Source organism: Lissotriton helveticus, chromosome 12 (genome assembly GCF_964261635.1).
Source record: "Lissotriton helveticus chromosome 12, aLisHel1.1, whole genome shotgun sequence".
In the NCBI taxonomy this organism is placed as follows: Eukaryota; Metazoa; Chordata; class Amphibia; order Caudata; family Salamandridae; genus Lissotriton; species Lissotriton helveticus.
This window is the reverse complement of record NC_136073.1, coordinates 66,756,635-66,775,333: the sequence shown is the minus strand read 5'-3', so window position 1 is coordinate 66,775,333 and position 18,699 is coordinate 66,756,635. Positions and strand designations below refer to the sequence as shown.

At 45.4% G+C, this 18,699-nt stretch overlaps 1 protein-coding gene across 1 annotated transcript in view; it reads right to left on the bottom strand.

Moving 5' to 3' along the window:
• LOC144797860 (uncharacterized) overlaps positions 1-18,699 on the bottom strand; it is a 97,259-nt gene that overhangs the window by 23,666 nt on the left and 54,894 nt on the right. Inside the window, exons 12-14 of the mRNA XM_078668663.1 lie at positions 17,544-17,661; positions 8,240-8,439; positions 7,962-8,079 (exon numbers count right to left, since the gene is read on the bottom strand). Of these exons, the coding sequence (XP_078524789.1) occupies positions 7,962-8,079; positions 8,240-8,439; positions 17,544-17,661 (436 nt within the window). The remainder of the gene's footprint in view (positions 1-7,961; positions 8,080-8,239; positions 8,440-17,543; positions 17,662-18,699) is intronic.

Below are 18,699 nucleotides of genomic sequence, written 5' to 3'. Positions count from 1 at the left end.
TTCCCTATATAGATTGATAAAATTTTGCAAATACCTATATAATCTCTTAAGGTTCGACATAGTCCTGCCCCTCGTGTATGCTTGTTATAACATTTGACACTATCTTGCCTGATTCTTAGAGCCAGTGCCCTCCCAGCCTGCTCCCCTGTCTCGTACATTTTCTTCCTATACGTCCAATATTCAGTTGATGCCTTTTCCGCCATCTGTTTCTGTAATTCAGCTTTAAGCAAACAGATTTAGGTTTGCCTCAGGCTACTTTCCTACCCTTATGACAGGTCAAGACAGTGCTGCTCTTCTGCCTTAACCAAATCATCCAGGAGTTTATTCTTCCCATCCTGTTTTTTACTTACCTGGGAGGTGTAACTAATAACTTCTCCTCTTAATGCTGCTTTGAACAAGTCCCAGACAGAGTTTCTTGAGGCACTATATTGGTTTGCATCAAAGAACTCGCGAGCCCATGTTCGTAGATGTTCCACAAATGAAACATCAGCCAGTAATTTGCGATTGAATGTCCAAGGCCTTCTCTTTCTAGCCGAGCCTAGGCCGTTATATCCAATTGCTAGAGGGCTGTGGTCCGAGAGGACTTTGGGGAAGCTCCCCAATCTCTCCTGGGGAGCTTCTTGATATGGACCTTCCCAATCTCTCCTGAAGAGATTAAAACACAATCTAATGTACAATATTTCTGGTGAGTGCATGAAAAATACGTTAAACCTGGGTCGTCCGGATGTTTTGTCCCCCATATATCAACGAGGCCGTGTGATATCGTAGATACGAGTGCCCTGGAAACTCTTGGCTTCCTGCCAATATACGGTACCTTATTAGTCAGATCTATTGAGATATTGAAGTCACCACAAACCAGGATAGGTACAGGCCAAGTTGACAATTCCCCCTCCAGTATTTCAAACACTGCTGGGTCATCCTGGTTTGATCCATAGATCCCACAAATTGATAAGCCACACCCTAATACTATGGCCCATCTTCCCAACGGATCGGATTTAACCCGTTTAGCCCCCCCCGGATTGTTTTACCTAAAATTACCACCGCCCTTGTTGAAGTCTGAGAAGAACACGACAATATCTCAAAGCCACCAAACCTTAACAGCTTTCTTTTCGCCCAGGAAAGAGGTGTTTCCTGCATACACAAGAGGTCAATGGGTTCGGATTTAACAAATTCTGCCAGTCTGGCTCTTTCGCCAATCATTCAACCCCCGTATATTGATCGAATATATACTAAGACTTAACATCTTCGTTTTTTAATCGTCTCAGTTTTTGAAAACAGATTGCAAATCATAACCATTCTATGCAGATGACACCACACAAATCTAAATTTTATACCGTCAATTCTCATTTTTTTTTTTAATGCTTCCCCCCCACCCCCCACCACCTGTGACCCTTTGCCCACCCTTAGAACCCACCCCCAACCTCCCTCCCCTTCTACCGCTCCCTCTCCCACTAGAAGCGCTCAGACCGAGGTCTGTGCGTTGATGGATGAATGCAGCAGCGTGGTGGCAACTGTAATTTTCCAAAATCCTACCGTTAACATAACATATCCTACCCCCAGAAACCCCCTACCCCCTTGCAAAGATCAACACGAAAGTAAAGAATAGGCTAATGACATTTCTAACCGTACATCCCACCTCAATCTCTCAACTACTTTTTCTCAATGTTAATAGTTCACAAAGAGTCTAGAAACTCCTTTGCCTTCACCTCAGGTGAAAAATAGAGTCTTGCCCTTTCTCACAACCTTGAGCTGTGCTGGATTTACTAAATAAACCTGCATATGTTTATCCTGGAGGGGCTTAATCAGCTGCCGAAGTCTCCAACGCCGCTCAACCGTTGCGTGGCAGAAGTCTGGTCGGACGAAAAAGGATATACCCTCACTAGTTCTTTTTGCGTCTGGTCTAGCCTTATCAGATATAATTTGTCTGAGGACGAAATTTCCGATGAAAATTAATATTGCCCTTGGTTTGTCACTAGTAGCCCCTGGGCAGACTTTAAACGGAGTGCGGTGGGCTCTCTGGATTTCAGATGACCAATTCCAGTCTGACAACTCCGGGAATGCATTTTTAAATAAGGTGATCGTGTAGGCCCTGGTGTCTGACCCCCTCGACCCCCTCTGGAACCCCCAGGACGCAGAGGTTGTTACGTCTTAGTCTGTTTTCCATATCTTCCAGCTTCCACTGGAGATCAACAACCTGCGCTGCCTGGGAGTCAACTTTAAGTAAGGCAGAGGCAGCTTCTGACTCAGTCGCCACAATCCGTTCCTCTAGATTAGTGACCCTATTCTGAACATTGGCATGAGCTTGCGACAGTTTAACACCTTGTAACTTACGCATTGCTGACTGATTTCCTCGTGTCCTGTCTAGCATCTTCTCTGTGTGTAAGAATGGTCCGATATAGGACGTCCAGTAGAGGAGGATGAGAGGCAGGTGCCTCAACATCCTGGGTACCCTGAAGTGGCGTAGCTGAAGAATGATCCCAGGTCAAATCCTTGTGTGATTGAGTGTGGATCTTATCCTTACCAGTAGGTCTTTTAGCTGTGTAAGGGGGGGGTCTGATCCAGGTCGCTGTCCGACTATATTGCTACCCTCTTGAGAAGAGCTCCTCTCATCAGACCACTGCCTCTTCAGTCAAGGAATAGAAACATTCGCTACTGTCCTTTTCCTGCTCACTCTCCATACCTTCCGCCAGGGTCATTAGAGCGAGAGGAGGACATAAAAGTGTGATATCTGTTTCACTGCAATCAACCTCTTTCACCCCCTCCTGACAGACAGTAGCATCTAAGAGTTCATCGATCATCAGATCCACTATGCATGTTTTAAATGGAGTACGGACATTAGCATCTTTGCTAGTTGCAGACCCGCCAGCTTGTTCCTGTTCCATCGTCTCTGTACCAATAGGCTCAGGGGGGGGGGTCACCTGGGGTACATCTTCACCCCTTACTTCAGGCAGAATGACAACACTCAACAACCAATTCACGTGATGCACTTCTGACACCCCCCAGCAGAGGAGCACACGCAGCGCTGGTACCTGAATCTTGTGCTGCTTCTTTAACCGGTGTGTGATGTACTGCTTCTTTAACCGGTGTGTGAGGTGCTGCAATTACTGCACTTTTCTGATTTTTACCACTGCGAGCAAGGAGTTCTGATATTGAAGGGGTCTGCTTTGACCGCACCGACGTTTTGTTTGCCTTTCCCAATCTGTTCAGGGGTCTGACCGCTCCGTTAATGCCCCAGCCTCCAAAACAGCTTCCTGCATCTGTGCTGTATTAACTAAATCAACTGCTGTCTGGGAAGCGACCAGAGTAGCCTGTGCCTTTTTCTTCGCGGCGGCCGCTGCTTTAGCTGCCGCCCCGGAAGTTGATTTCGGGGCCATTGCCACCGCCGTCTGCTCCCGGTAACGTCCGCACCAGCAGAACCCGGTCCCAAGCCCTGCTTTCGCTCGGGGCTGAAACACTGCCGGGGACCGCCGAACACGCCCAGCGCATTGCCGGCGCCGAACCCAGATCGACAACGCCGCAGTCAGCAACCAGAGGATCCTGACTGCTCCAGGTAATGGTTTCACCTGCTGGCTCCTACGGGCTCCTGCGAGGCGCGTTGTTTCACCACGGCAGCAGTAATCCAACATGGGTGAGCGGGTTCTGTCATGTGTAAAAGCCGGAGGTGATTTAATGGCTATTACCGTGCGAGGGTGGAGAATCTGGGGATAAGTTGCACCACAACGCGCTGCTGCTCCGCGGCTCCTCTCACTCAACTGCCATCTTGCTTCCCCTACTTGTATGTTGTATTCCTAAACAATTGTTGTTCTGCTCTGCTCTAAATTAGATGAGCAACGCCACCATGTGGTAGACTGTTCTAAATATGGTGTTGACAATTAGGTGCTGGTGCCGAGCACCAGAAACCAATTAAGTGCCGGTGCTGAGCACTGGAAAGCACCAGCTCAAATTAAGCACTGGTGCTACAGCAGGTGTGTCATTTAACCGCATCGCTGCTAGGGAGATTCTCCTGCTGTGCTGGACAGCAATAAAAACGGGTGGTCATGACGAGCTCAGCTCGTCATGAGCACAGGAGCACTGTGCTGCATGACGAGCTGAGCTAGTCATGAGCATGGAAGGGGTTAAATAGTCAGTGGAGTGGAGTGCTGAGCTCTTGACCCCCACACTACCTCCCCCTGAGAAGCCTTTTACTGCTCGGGCTCGCTGCTCTGAGCGCACAAGGGTTGTACTTGACCCAGGTTGCAGAGCCACAGTAGAATGGACAAGAGGCAAACTACGGCCGCCATCTTGGCTGGAGCCTCATAGCCCGTCTGCTTGGACATGTGCCTTTAGCAACAAGGCCACATTCAACGCTTCCTGGGGCTACTTTCCCACTGCGGCCTCCAAAGCAAGGCAAGTTATGGGGTCTCAGTGTGTAATTTTGTGCTCCGCCATAAGGATTTCCGCAATGGGTGTTTTGGGATTCCCTTTGGTAATACTATGTAGTACCACTCCTTGAGGAGAGCCCCTCCCTCAGAATCTGCAATAACCAAAAATGTAGGGCTAGAATACTTTGCTTCCTTATGGTAGCACCTCAAAGGGGCGACACAATAAGGAAGCAATCGCAGGAGTGACAGCGCACCGCCCCTAACCGGTTCCAGCATGCAATGGGTGGTTTTCATGAGTGGGTAAATGTGTCCGGCTGTTGCCAAGTTTGCAAGGAATGTCAACATGTCCCAAAATACAGAAAAAATGGATAGTATTCTTTATTACCCAGGCACGAATGTCAGATTCCTACTCTTTCAAGGTGCAGCACATACAAATGACTTTTCCAGGAGCTATAGGTTCTCGTGCACAATTGCAAAAGTGGCAACAAAACGGCACCTTTCAGCACAGCAAGCCTCAAGCTAAAGAAAGCAGCCACAGGTACAATTCAGAAGAGGAGTTCATGTAAGCTAGTATTTACTGTACAAAACGCTGACAACTGTTTCGCTTTCCTTTTCCCTTCCTGTAGATTCTTCATTTAATGTTATGACTGAGAATCCAAGGGTGCCCAAAGACCCATCAAAGGTGATCCTGGCGGTTGTAACAACTTTAGAAATCATACCCTTTGCAATGTCGTCACTGTTAGGCTTAGAATGGGTGTCTTGACAAAGGTTAGTGTTTTTAAAGGGCTTAAGCAGGTCGGATAGTTCTAGTTGCACTAGGGCAAAGACAAAATCCCAAAAAGTAGTAATGCATCAAGGCGCTACAATTCAAGCGGCACAAGCCTCCATGTGCACGGTTTGACAGAACCGCTTTGGAAACCTTTGTGTCCATTCCATTACTGCTAATAATAAACAACAGAAATGCACGTGCCGTACTCGACTTGACCTGGATTATTTATCCTCAAAACATATGAACTAGAACATCATGTTTTGTGTGATTTATCACTTCATTTTTATTAAATTTTCAATTGTATTTATATGTTACCTTTGTTTTTGGTCTCTTAGTTTGCCAAATTCACATTTTTACAACCTTATATGTACAAAAAATACATTCATATTTACAAAAACAACAAATTAGTTTCAATATACACTTAAGAAAAATATTAATCAATCGAACCACCATTCATTCATCAGACATACCAACACAAACAACAATAACAATCTATTTTTAAACAGATACCGGAATCAGAATATTCACAGTAGAGCCCTAGATAATTAATAATCTCTAAAGGAGATAAAAGTTCCACAATCTTTTGGAAACCACTTTTGTAATTTGGGCTTATTGGAAGGTCTACGCGTTTCAAACTCGTGTTATATGCGAGTTCTCATCAGGACCGTTGTCTGTAAAGAAAGAAAGGAAACTCTTAGGTGAGGAATCATTAATGGGAGAAGCTGCCTATTCCAATATTCTACAACCTCTGTTCCGTACCTCTTGTTTGTCAGAGTGGGGTACCTGGCCAGGGTTCCCGACGTGGACAGGTTTATCTACAAGGAGAGATGTCATATGTTGTAATTATCTTCCACACTTGCTCTCATTACTCATTTATATGCTGCACACTTTTTAGCACACTTACTTGGTTAACACCACATTAACCAAGTAAGTGTGCTAAAAAGTGTGCAGCATATAAATGAGTAATGAGAGCAAGTGTGGAAGATAATTACAACATATGACATCTCTCCTTGTAGATAAACCTGTCCACGTCGGGAACCCTGGCCAGGTACCCCACTCTGACAAACAAGAGGTACGAAACAGAGGTTGTAGAATATTGGAATAGGCAGCTTCTCCCATTAATGATTCCTCACCTAAGAAAGTTTCCTTTCTTTCTTTACAGACAACGGTCCGGATGAGAACTCGCATATAACACGAGTTTGAAACGCGTAGACCTTCCAATAAGCCCAAATTACAAAAGTGGTTTCCAAAAGATTGTGGAACTTTTATCTCCTTTAGAGATTATTAATTATCTAGGGCTCTACTGTGAATATTCTGATTCCGGTATCTGTTTAAAAATAGATTGTTATTGTTGTTTGTGTTGGTATGTCTGATGAATGAATGGTGGTTCGATTGATTAATATTTTTCTTAAGTGTATATTGAAACTAATTTGTTGTTTTTGTAAATATGAATGTATTTTTTGTACATATAAGGTTGTAAAAATGTGAATTTGGCAAACTAAGAGACCAAAAACAAAGGTAACATATAAATACAATTGAAAATTTAATAAAAATGAAGTGATAAATCACACAAAACATGATGTTCTAGTTCATATGTTTTGAGGATAAATAATCCAGGTCAAGTCGAGTACGGCACGTGCATTTCTGTTGTTTATTATTAGCTTGTGGCAAGCTGTGCCGTTGGGAGCCCAGACCCAGTGGTGGTCATTCCATTACTGCAGCTTTACTTGCACTCCTTGCTCAAACCAAGACATCCCATGAACCGCATGCACACAACATACAAGCCAAAGGTCACGGGCAACAGCAGGGTCTGGCTAAGGGCTACTTCATTCCCCCACTGTTAGTTGGTATCTTCTGCTCTCAGACATACAAAACTCCTCCCTACGACCAGCTTTGTCAGTCTCCTGGTCACCACACGATGGGGCAGTAGCCACTGGCTACTTCTTTCGGTTGCACCCAAAGTCAGAATTATGAATTTTGCAAGGGGGGCGAGAGGGGCGATGGGGATGGAAACAGCACCTAATGTGGTCTAACAGCCGGGGAAGGAAAGTAAAGAGATCAATAAGACGGTCAAACAAGCGCCAAGTGGCTCCAGCCTCTAAATCAGAGCCTGCAGGTTGAGGCTCCTGAGAGCAGGACATTGAAATAAAGGGAGGCGATTAAACACCACTCCTATAGATGCAGATGGGAGAATGGACTCCATTGACCAGGTGTCCTTATTGGCTAATCAAGGGCTTTCAAAGTAGTCTCCCCCCCCCCCTGCCAAACTGGATGTCCACCTCCCTGACTGGTGGTTGCAACCAAAACCATTCACGCTCAGTTCATGGGTTAACCAATTAGGAATCTGTTTGATCTTTCAGGTCTACCAGAACCACGTAGAAGAACCAACAAAGGTAAACAATACGCTTGGCCACCGAGGAGTTTGGGTGGCTTTGCATCATAAACCATGAGCTCAAAAGTAGAACAGTTTGGAAATGTCAACAGAATCTCAAGACAGCAATAGAGGACCATATTACACGTCATTCATTACATACTTGACAGTTTATTTTGTAGTAGTTCATATGAAAAAGCGGTTTCAGAGTGCAGCTAACAATGGGCACCGATTGCCCTTTGTTTTATCAAACATTAAAAGGCCAATGTCCATGTTATATACATTTATTCAAATCTATTGCTCCAGAATTTACTGAATTATGGCTTTACAGGTTACACAAAAGTTCAGATGAGATGAAAGCTTGCCAGAGAAGGTGATACAATCTGCATTTTTTTTGTACCATCATTTAGATAATCTTGCCACATAATTAAGCTGACCGAATAGAGTAAAAGAGCCTTACCCAGCATCCGGCCAGTTGGGAACTTGCAGGCGACTGAAAAGGAGCTCATGGTTTCCAATGTCTTGTTGTCCTTCAGGGAGAAGTCCAGTCTGACCGCAGTCGTTTTCAGTGTGACCTCCTAAACACAAAGGTCTCGTTAGAGCATTCAAGGATGGGGGTCCCACTGCCCAGAACACAGCGGCCACAGTAGTGAACATTGTGCTACTTACAGCCATAAGCTGGTGAGATGGCACAAAACGCAAGCAAGCCTGCCTATGAGCCACGTAAGTATACTGTACCTCATACACCAAGCCAATAGCTGGAACAGGCACCTCCAGGTGGAACACAGAGCTATTAACAGCCACTATGTATGATCTGCTCAGCTCCTCGGTCAGCGGGAGGTCACGGATGTAGGGCAACCAGTACAGGTCCATGGAACCGAAGGTCATGTCCATAATCAGTCTGTTGACGCCACAGATTCCCTTGTATACGGGAGGAACTGGGGAGAAAGATGTAAACATGAAATCATCCAATACAAACCATTGAGGACAGTGTATCCTGGCAGGTGTGAACTATACGTACTTGAGAGCACATCAGTGATACGGTTATGAACACAATCCTTGCATCGTGCCTGGTGTCAACCTGTAATGTATCCTGAAACCAAGATACCAGTCTGCTTCATTGAAAAACTTTGAACTCTCCCATTTGAAAGTCTAAGAAATCTATTGAAACGTATACTGCGATATTGATGATACGTAGATGGTAATTGCACCAGTATAGGGGGGGAGCAAGTAACCAACTTCTACCTTTTTGGAATTTAAAGATACTCAATTCTCGGAAAGGTATATGGACACAATATAGCCTCCGGGTGCTAAGACTCCACATTAAGTTCCAAACTTTGCCACTTTGATCATTTACTGCGAAGTGACGGTACACCCTTGTTGATGCTGAACCCGACCCAAGCTGCCCATTTTGCCGCGAGGTTAAGGAAACTGTAGATCATGTGCTGTACTTTTGTCCACAGTATCATGCAACTAATCAACAAACTTAGGGGTCTACTTAGAAATCCAATAGTGATCCTATACTTATTGTCGCCAAGTCAATAGTACACGGGTACAATAACAGAAAAACTAACAAACCAGATCACAAGATGTGAAGCACCAGTAAACGTAAGTCACCCCTAGTTAAGGATTCCCATCAAAGGTCTTGTATGAATCAATATTATCATTTGGTAATCCAGTATCATGCACACAGGAGGAAATGAATCCTGCCATATCTTTGGCATTAGAGACTACATAATTGCAACTAGGGTATTCAGGTCAATTTGTCTCCACATACATGCGAGAAACCGCGAGACAACAGTCGGCCACATTGCCTCCCAGTATCTAGCACCTATGATTGTGTGGTAGAGTTCCATCCCGCTATCATTTAGGATTTTTTTAATAGACTAACCGTATATAATCAGTATAGGAGGTAGATGAAATTCACTCTCAAATCAAAACTGTTGTGATGTTCCCTCCATAACCTACTAGTCTTAATTGTGGGTATTAGAACCATTTCAACTATTTACTATTCTATAGATTATGCTCCACCTTCATGCTGCTAAAACTTTTTTTTTTTTTTAAATCGAACTATTTTAGATCTTGTTATTATGCATGATTTTACAGTTTAAGTCATTGTCCTTGCTTTTATGGCAATTGCTAAACTAAAGATTATGATATGGAATACCTCAACAACTATTTCCGCCAGCCCCGGCTAAAACTAATGTAGAAGACTGCAAGCTGGGTCCATCTACCGAGAGCTTGATAGTTGGATCACGATTCAGTACATATGCCATATAGGCTTTAAATGTTGGCACTTTGCCTGGTTCTGTCCACTCTAATAGACGCAGCCAGCTACACAAACACATCAACCTGATTGATCCTGCAATGCACCAAGACTAACATGCACCCCATGTAAAACAAGTCAGCAAAAGCCAGTAAAGCCCGACAAGTATTCCAACACCCCGGTTTGCCCGTATAAGATACTAATACTTTGGTTTTACAAATACTCCTATTGAAGTAGTCCGACCAATTGGTTTAAATTGGGTTTGTGGATTCGAAACCAGAAGTCCTGGGTTACAATGCATTAGCCAACCTGTGGGACCCTTGACACATTGCAGTCTCCAAGGCCCTTAACAGCTGCAGTGAAAGTACTTTGCAACTTTGAACATGTGTAAATGCACAGTATATAGACATTAAATGGATCCAGTCAGGTGTCCATGGCTGAGGGGAAGGGAGGCTTCCTAAATTTAGTGTAGGTTGAGGCCAGCGCTGCAGCCACGTAGAATGAAGCTCCTACATACAAACAAGTGACTCGAAGCAGCCCCTGGCTTCACACAAAGCTTAGGCCCTGCCCACTTCCCCACAGAGACTGCCCATCCGCCCGAGATGCCGGGACGTGTAGCACTCTAGTCTTTGGCACACGAGTGCTGTAAGGCGCAGTCCTATGGATAAAGGAGGCAAGTGAGCTGCAGGGATAGACCTGGGACAAGGACCAGTCTGGAGGTGCCAGGATCCTCCCCCCGGAGTGGGGTCTAGCACATGCAGGACACCGGTTCTAGGCCACCGGTAAACCATTGGAAAGATGCACGCTGAAATCAGTCAACTCCGGCTCTACACTGCCTGACCAAAGGCTCCGCACATGCCTTCAGGAGCAACCATAGGGAACACTTCTTGCAGTAAATGGGAAAGAAAAAAAAAACAGGAATAACGCTTGAGAAGAGCAGAATTAATCAAAATAAGGCAAAGGATGAAGAACCTAATGTCAGAATGCAGCCACCAAAAACACTACTGCAGCAATCAAAAAACAGCCAAAGAAAATGGTTATGCTCTGTCCAGGCTGGCTGTCCCCTCATGCATGCCCCACAGCCCCCTCATGCACACGCCATAGCCCTGCTGCCCCCCCATGTATGCCGCGTAGCCCGCATACACACCCTGTAGCCCCGCCACCCCTATACAAACCCTGTCGCCCCGCCACCCCCATGAACACCCTCTAGCCCCGCCGCCCTGCATATGCGCGCACCGCCACCCTCTTGCATGCGCCCTGTAGCTCTGCCCCCCTCATGCACGCCCTGCCGGCCCCTCATGCAGAGTAAGACTATGCATCACTGTTCGGTCTACATTAATACATGGTGTAGGCGGGCATGAGCTGGACAAAAGTCATCCTATCAAGGCTAGTTTTAGAGACGCTCAAAAGTTTGCACATTTCCAGCGTCTTCTTCAAATCAGTAAAGATACTCCAATGACTACAGTGGTTTACCGGCCCCATCAGGGGTTCCATTTTAGCCACTAAATGAAATGCCATTAATTATTCTTCGGCCTGGCTGGTGGTGGCTTTACCTGTCGGTCATACTTCAGCTCATCAGCACAGGGTTGGAGTCAGCCCTCCTCATCCATTGGTTGCTTTGGCTCAACCTTCTTCAGTCATTGGTCCCTCTGGGCCAGCCTCTTGCGGGCAAGGCTTATAAACCGTGCCAGCTAATGTTTGATCAAGCCAGGAGTATTTGTCCAGGATAGCCTACAGGGATTTCATGGGGGTAGTCATTGCTGCAGTCCACCTATGGAACATTTCAATTGCAACGCAGGGATGGGCAACGTTTATGATCCTCCTTACATCACGGTTGACAAAATGAGCCTCAGACCGCGCCCCTCAGCCAGGTGAGCGAGCCAAGCTGAAGGAATGTCTGGCTGGGCCCCCACCTGGGCGCCATGTTTGAGAGGGGCAGCAGATTGCATCAGGTATTGCCCTTTCTGCATTTTGTTCATCAATTGTGCAGGAACCATGATGCAGCATGGCTCCAGGGAAGCAGAAGTAGTACAGGAGCCTGGGAAACACTTCTACAGAGAGGAGGGCAGGAGGTCGCAGGGCAGTAAGACCCAGGGCCACTGGGTGGCGGCCATGATGGAATGGAGTCAATAGGGCACACTTCACAGTCTTCTGTTTAGCATACTTTAGGTTCTCTCAATTATAAAAGCAGACGCCTGGCCACGGTTGCCATGATGGAACGGATCAGTACACTGAAGAAACCAGTCTCCAGGTATCAAAGTACTCTTGCCAGACCTAGGTTATTTTTTCAATGGCCTAAAAAGGCGCTTTGCCTAGGTAGTTCAACATTAAATCTTTGCAACACAAGTGATGCAAAATGTATTACTTTAAAAATGTTACAGGGGAGGAGCCAAGCTAGCGACCAAGATGGCTGCTTAGGCTCCTGGCTCCGTAAGCCTCCTCATCCTGCTACGAAATCCTGCCAGTTCTCCTGTGCCGATGCAACACTCTCGTGTATGTGAACTGAAATGGTACAGTGTCGTGCAACCCCGACAGTTCCATGACCTCTGAATGCGGAGAAACGTCGTCTCGAAGTTTGCGGCCCACATCGGCACTTGAGCCGGGACCCCGAGTAGGAGTACACCCGGCTATCGGTTGAACATCGGACATAAAACTGGGGTGGAATCGGCCTACCGGAGCGGAAGAGTAACTTGGTCCCATCTCGACATAAAACAACCGTACTGATGGCGCTGTGATAAGAGTGACTTAATTACACTGTGGATGCAAGCGGAGTGATATACTGATAAAATTCGACACCTGCACGGCTGAAACCGTCCTACGTGTGCTCTGATGGTCTTGCATATATCCTGGTCGAGGCTCCGATCTCTCCTGACATGAAGACGGATTGAATCACGGGCTCTCGCTCCTAACCACTGGGGGAGTCTGTTTGGGGAGGTCTGTCTCTAAGAGCCCGGTGTCTGATCGTGAGCAGAGAGCGAGACATGCCGCCTGACAGGGATCATTCTGAGATTCAGACCAGCTCCTCCGAGGCGCCCGAATACGGTCGTACTGAGGACCCGGGGAGATATGTCCTCTGTACGGGGTCTCCACATCCGGACCAAAAACTAGCTTGTGTGGGGGAACGCATGGAGCGGTTCGGTGCTGGACTTACGCACGAAGGAATAATGGTGGCTATCCGTGAACTCAACCTTTGAGCCGTAGCCTCCGAAACCTGGAAAAGAAAATGGATGCAGCTGCCTATGACTGGGGGCATATGAAGGCGGTTGCTCCTCAATCTAGCTGCACTGAGAGAGTAGCGGAGTTCATTGAGCCCTGTTTGATTGAGGTCGTGACACGAGAGATGTACAATACTCTAGACGGTATTTATGTTCTTGAACATAAATTGGATATCCAGATTGTGTCAGTGAGTGCGACTTTGAGGTTGACGGGAGTAACACCGCACCATGTATCGAAGCCGACTACTTCTGTGGACACTCGGGAGTGGTGCGGAAGGGCAGTCCACTCGTCCTTTTCGGACTTGGTTCAGCTTGACTTGGAGCGACGTCGTGAGACCTTATCAGCGTGGATGGGACCTAGAATTTATAAGCTCGACTCTTTCAAATCTTGGGTTCGCTCATGTTTGCATTCAAGCACATACCACCGATGCTTCGACTCTTTTAGGATGGCGGCTGTTCGGAGGAAGTACACACGTATGCCTGATCGTGCGGGTCAAGGCTGAGGACGACTTATTTTTCGGGACATTGGTCTGATTGGTAACGCTGTGGGGTTCACTTTGAATGTTAGTACCGGGAGGCAAGGCTGGCGTGTATTGAATCCCCGTTCTTTGCTAATAGTGTATTTACTGTTGTGTCTGGAATTCTGGGGAGGCCAAGTGTTAGCAGGCCAGGGAGAGGCCGGGAGCCTGTACGAAGGCCCTCCATACATTCTTGTTAGTTTTTGGTTATTCTTTTATATCTCTTAGCTCTCTCTATATTTCGGGTTTCAGTTATTTGGGGCGACAGGCACGCTGCTAGGGGGGGTTGGCCGTAGCCATCTGCAGGGGTGCAGGGAGGGGAGTTGGGGGAAGGGATTTTTCGTTTTGCCCTTTTTTTGTTTCTATGGCCCTTTTTCTCTCGTTTGTTTTTCTCTTCCCTTTTTTGTTTCTTCATTCCTCGGGTCAGCGTAGTGGGCCCGCTTTGGGTGTATTATCGTTAATTTTATCAATACTTTTACTTCCTACAGTATTATCGGTATCAATGGGCAGGCGCTTAACTGGTGCGAACTGTGGCTATATGCTTGATAATCCTGAATCATCTGCACTAGCGCCATTGTTCTAATTGCGATCGTTCTGACTATGGGTGTTTTATTATTCTGTTCGCATTTCGTGTGGTTGCTTTACTGTATGGCACCTGATCCTTTCATTCTTATATTATAAAATGGAGCCCTTTTTGAATCCTGTAATTTGGTTGGTGCACTCAATAAGTTTTCACTGAATCTTTAATGCCTCCGATTCGCGGGCTGACGGGATGTATCATGACTGAATTGCTGTAACGCATCCTGATTAGCGGCCGGCCCTGGCGGTTGTAGGCCCATATTTGTATTCTTTTGTAGTACTAATAAAGGTTTTCCAAAAAAAACAATTACAAATTTCTTTTGAAATGGTTACTTCTCAGAAGTTCCACCTGTATCAACATATACAATTCATTTCAATTATCAAATCATTTAGACAAACATATCAAATTTATCAGTGATCTGTACATATAAAAAAAAAACTTTTCTGCAAGAAGATTACATAACCAAATTCACAGGTTGCTGTTTCAGTAGGTCGAGAGCCAGCAGCGTGGTTTGGAGGATAGATAGATGGAACTTGAGAAAAGTAACAATATATTTTCAAAAAAATATTTGTTAAAAAAAGTTATAAAAAGCTATGAATTTTGCATCAAAAGATTTGATGTTGTGGAACTACCTATGCAAAGAGCCTTTTTAGGCCATTGAAAAAACATAGGTCTGGCACGAGTACTTTGATAGTTGTTTTTTGATATACCAGTCTCCAGGACCTGGCAGGGGCTGCAACCAACAAGAACAGACTTGGAGACAAAGGGAGACTGGGCAGAAGCAGTATTGTAGAGGCTCCTACAGAGGTGGGGAGGAGTGGTGTGTGTGGCCATGGCAGAGGAGAGCGGGCCTTTCGGAGATTACGCCGAGCAGTTCCAACCTGTGATGAGGACACCGAGGCCGGCTTACCATGCAAGGATGTGGGGATGCCCAAGCATTGGAGGCGACCCCAGCAGAGCTGAAAAAACTCAAAGCTTCCAGCCCTGGCTGCCTTCCATGCCATTACTGCTCTGGGCACTCTGCACTGGTGGAGACGGGAGTCCCTTGCGGGTCGGGGACTCTGGGCTGGCGGCTTGGTACATGGATCCCAGATTTGGGCATGCTGTGAACGGTTATGTCTAGTAATCCGCGACCACTCCTCGGAGACCTGTATGCAGATCCACCAGGAGCATCAGACTTCATTTAAAGCTTCGGTCCTGGGCTTGGAGCATGTTTAAAATAAATGAAGGTGAACGGGCAGCACGTGACAATGTCGAGCGCTGTACAGGTCAAGGCTTACAGCAGAACAATTCCCCTAGCAGCATTTTTCACAGTGAAACTGGTAGAGACAGGCATTACGAGGCGCTATAGCACATAGAAGGGATGAACTTACTTATACATTGAAAAAAGTAATAAATGAAGATCTAAAAACCCCCCCACGGAGTTGCCAATCCTTCAATATAGAGTATGTATGGACACAATCTATAGTAGAAGCGGATAACCAGGACCCCCTGAAAAATTGGTGCAACAATTCCTAGGACAGGGTAAATATATAGTAGAAAATAAATTCCTAGGCAACTGAACAAATTATCACTCTATAGAATGGAGCTCAGTGAAGCAAAACCTATGCAATATTATTTCAGAAAATATTTAATCTTCACATTTACAGATTCAGAATTGTCATTTTTATTAAAAGTACCAACAGTATCAAATATATTCAAAACCTCACTTCATAAAAATACATAAAATGTACATAAAGCACCACATGTGGCAGTAGTTAAATCTTCGACGCGCGTTTTGGTGTAAAGGACACCTTCCTCAGGAATTGCTACAAATTTCTCCGATATGTCTGCCAATTCTTTTCTCCCCAAAAATGTGAGCTTGGCAAATTTATTCTGATAAAATACGGGGACTGTTATTAAAAAGACGCCGGAGACTAATCAGCATGGCACCCCGCCGCATACAAGCATTCTGATACAGAAGCTGTATATTTTTTAATCAGAAAAGTTCGCCATTGATACAAACAAAAAACGTCTTCCCCTGTACCCATCTTTTAATCAGTATATCTTCAAGCAATAGACCGGACACAGTAAATACCGCACTTTGTGAGTGTGGTTTTATCCGAACATCACTTCTTGCTGCATATTTTATCAGAATAAATTTGACAAGCTCACATTTTGGGGGAAAAGATGGGCAGCCGGAAAAATTCCCGGCAATTCCTGATGAAGGCTACTTTACGCTGAAATGCACGTCGAAGATTTGCACAAATGGTGTTTTATGTAGTATTATGAAGTGATATAATGTTTTGAATATATTTGATACTGTTGGTACTTTTAATAAAAATGACCATTATGAATCTGTAATGTGAAGATTAAATATGGTCTGAAATATTGCATATGTTTTTGGTTTTGCTACACAGCTTCGTACGAGAGATAATTTGTCCAGTTGCTAGAATTTATTTTCTACTACATGATCTATAGTAGACAGTGAGACTAACCAGGAATGCAACAGTGGATAAACACAAACTAACCAATATTGGGCTGTAAAGGGGCCTTCAGAACAACTACCATAGTTTGTAAAGCGGACCAGTGCATTATGCTCTCCCTTCAAGGGGGGGTCCTTCAATTTCTAGGTAAATCGCATTCAAGAGGGAATACGTGTTGAGCATGAATGAAATGAAAAAGACTTATATAGCGTATGGCTACTCGGGAGCATCCCAGCGCTTAGGAGTGACCAGAAGGGAAAGGGCAGAGTGCGGAGAGCCCAGGCAAGCCTGGGAATCTAGGCCCTAGGGAAAAGCCAGGTTTTTAACTTTCTTCGAAATGAGGAGATTAAGCTCCTGGTGAATTGCCCCTTGACCTGCTAAACTGAGTACAGTTTGGTCTAGTTTTAAGGTTGCCTCAGTTTTCCAGTGTGGGATTCACTCTTCTTCCTGCAATAGCATTGCAATGGGGACAGGTTGCCATGGGTTATGGATTACAAGTGGTAGAGTAATTAATAACATTGCATGAGATGAGGCCAAACATTTGCTTCCCAGTATATGGCAGAGTATATGTGGAGGTACAATAATTTGATCATAAATATGTTCCTGGATACAAATTTACAGGATCTCTGATGTGAAAATCCCAAACATTTAAAGAGTGCAGGTATGGATCCGTCCGTGGACTCTTACACCTATTGATTGTGCCACGTACTTCCATATTAAATCCCTGAAGCAGTCGTTTGTCCACTCATCCAAACGCCCAAATCAGCATTCAACCAACAAGCATGTCTATATAAACCAGACCTATGGACTTTGTCAGGCTTGTTTTTAACTACTTCTGTAATTACAGAGGTGTAAAAGCAGGCCCCTGTGACATCCCCCCCCCACCAACCCTTCAAGGGGCCTCCATTCTGCAGCCCCATATCAAATTCTGCCATAGAGGAATGTGATGACCAGTACTGAGCCCCTAAATTCTAGGACATTTCCCGCTGTCGACTCACTAATATCTTGCAGCTTTGCTGGAACCACCGCTGTAATGGTGATTGTTTTGTTGCTGGGAGCAAGGACCAATGTAACCGTGACATACAGCTTGTACTCCCTCTCGTAGCCCGGAAGAACCTGCAACAAGAGAAATAAAAGGAGGAAGTCAAAAAGTCAGATATACTCTGCACTGTACACTTAATAAAATGAAAGGTTTAGCAGTGCAAAGAGAAAGAGTGGTGGTAAGTGGTGCAAGATTCTAGTAGAGGTAGTGGGGGAGGACATCAGCAGCCCGCCTGCCTACAAGTAGGAGACCCTGAACAGATAGTTTCAGGTACAAAATCCTAGCTATCTAGGAAAGGGAGGATTTGCTGTAGACGTGCCCGGGCTAGTCTTCTTTTCCTGGTTATGTTGCCTCCGTGCCGGGAAGCACCTTGTGGCTTGAATCTTTACCTTGCTGATTAGAAGGTTAAGAGGTGCTGTATATACAACAATCCATATGGTCGCACACTGCTCCTCCTACCAGCGAGTTGGCCCCTGGGCATTATGGTAAATGCAGTTCGTTCCAGCAGGTGCGCTTCTGAAAAGATGTAGAGTATATCCACCGTTGTGGTGGCCATCCCATTCTGCGTTGGACTGTCAATTGAGCCCAACCAAGGGGGAAGGACCCTAGAAATTGAGCAGACCCTCGATTGTGCATCCGACTCCACTTCATGTGGATGTGACGAAGTGCATTTGAATGGCCTCAACCAAGATCAGGCAGGGCATCAGATGAGTGTTCTGGTGCCCTTTCCTTTTTGCCTCTATAACAGATGAAAGATTAATGTAGAGGTAGACTTATCTAGGGTGGGAGCAAGGGGACTTCCAACTTTGTCATATGCTAAGGATTCTCATACTCCTCTCCAGAATAGCGGAGGGCTACAGAGGTTACTGGTTATCTTTGCTTAGGAATCCTTTGGTCTGCCCATCAACAATTCTAAATCGTATACAAGGCTCACTGTTTTCATTGTTACTGATTTTTACAGATAAATAGACAGAAAACATTTTGTCTATTTATTTTTAATGTGGATAAAAACGGAAAATGGGTTGCTATTTGAGTAATTCGAAATACTGTCTGACATGACTGCCAGGCCAATAGCTGAGCGAATTGATAGGTGAGGGGGGTAAAAAAAAAGT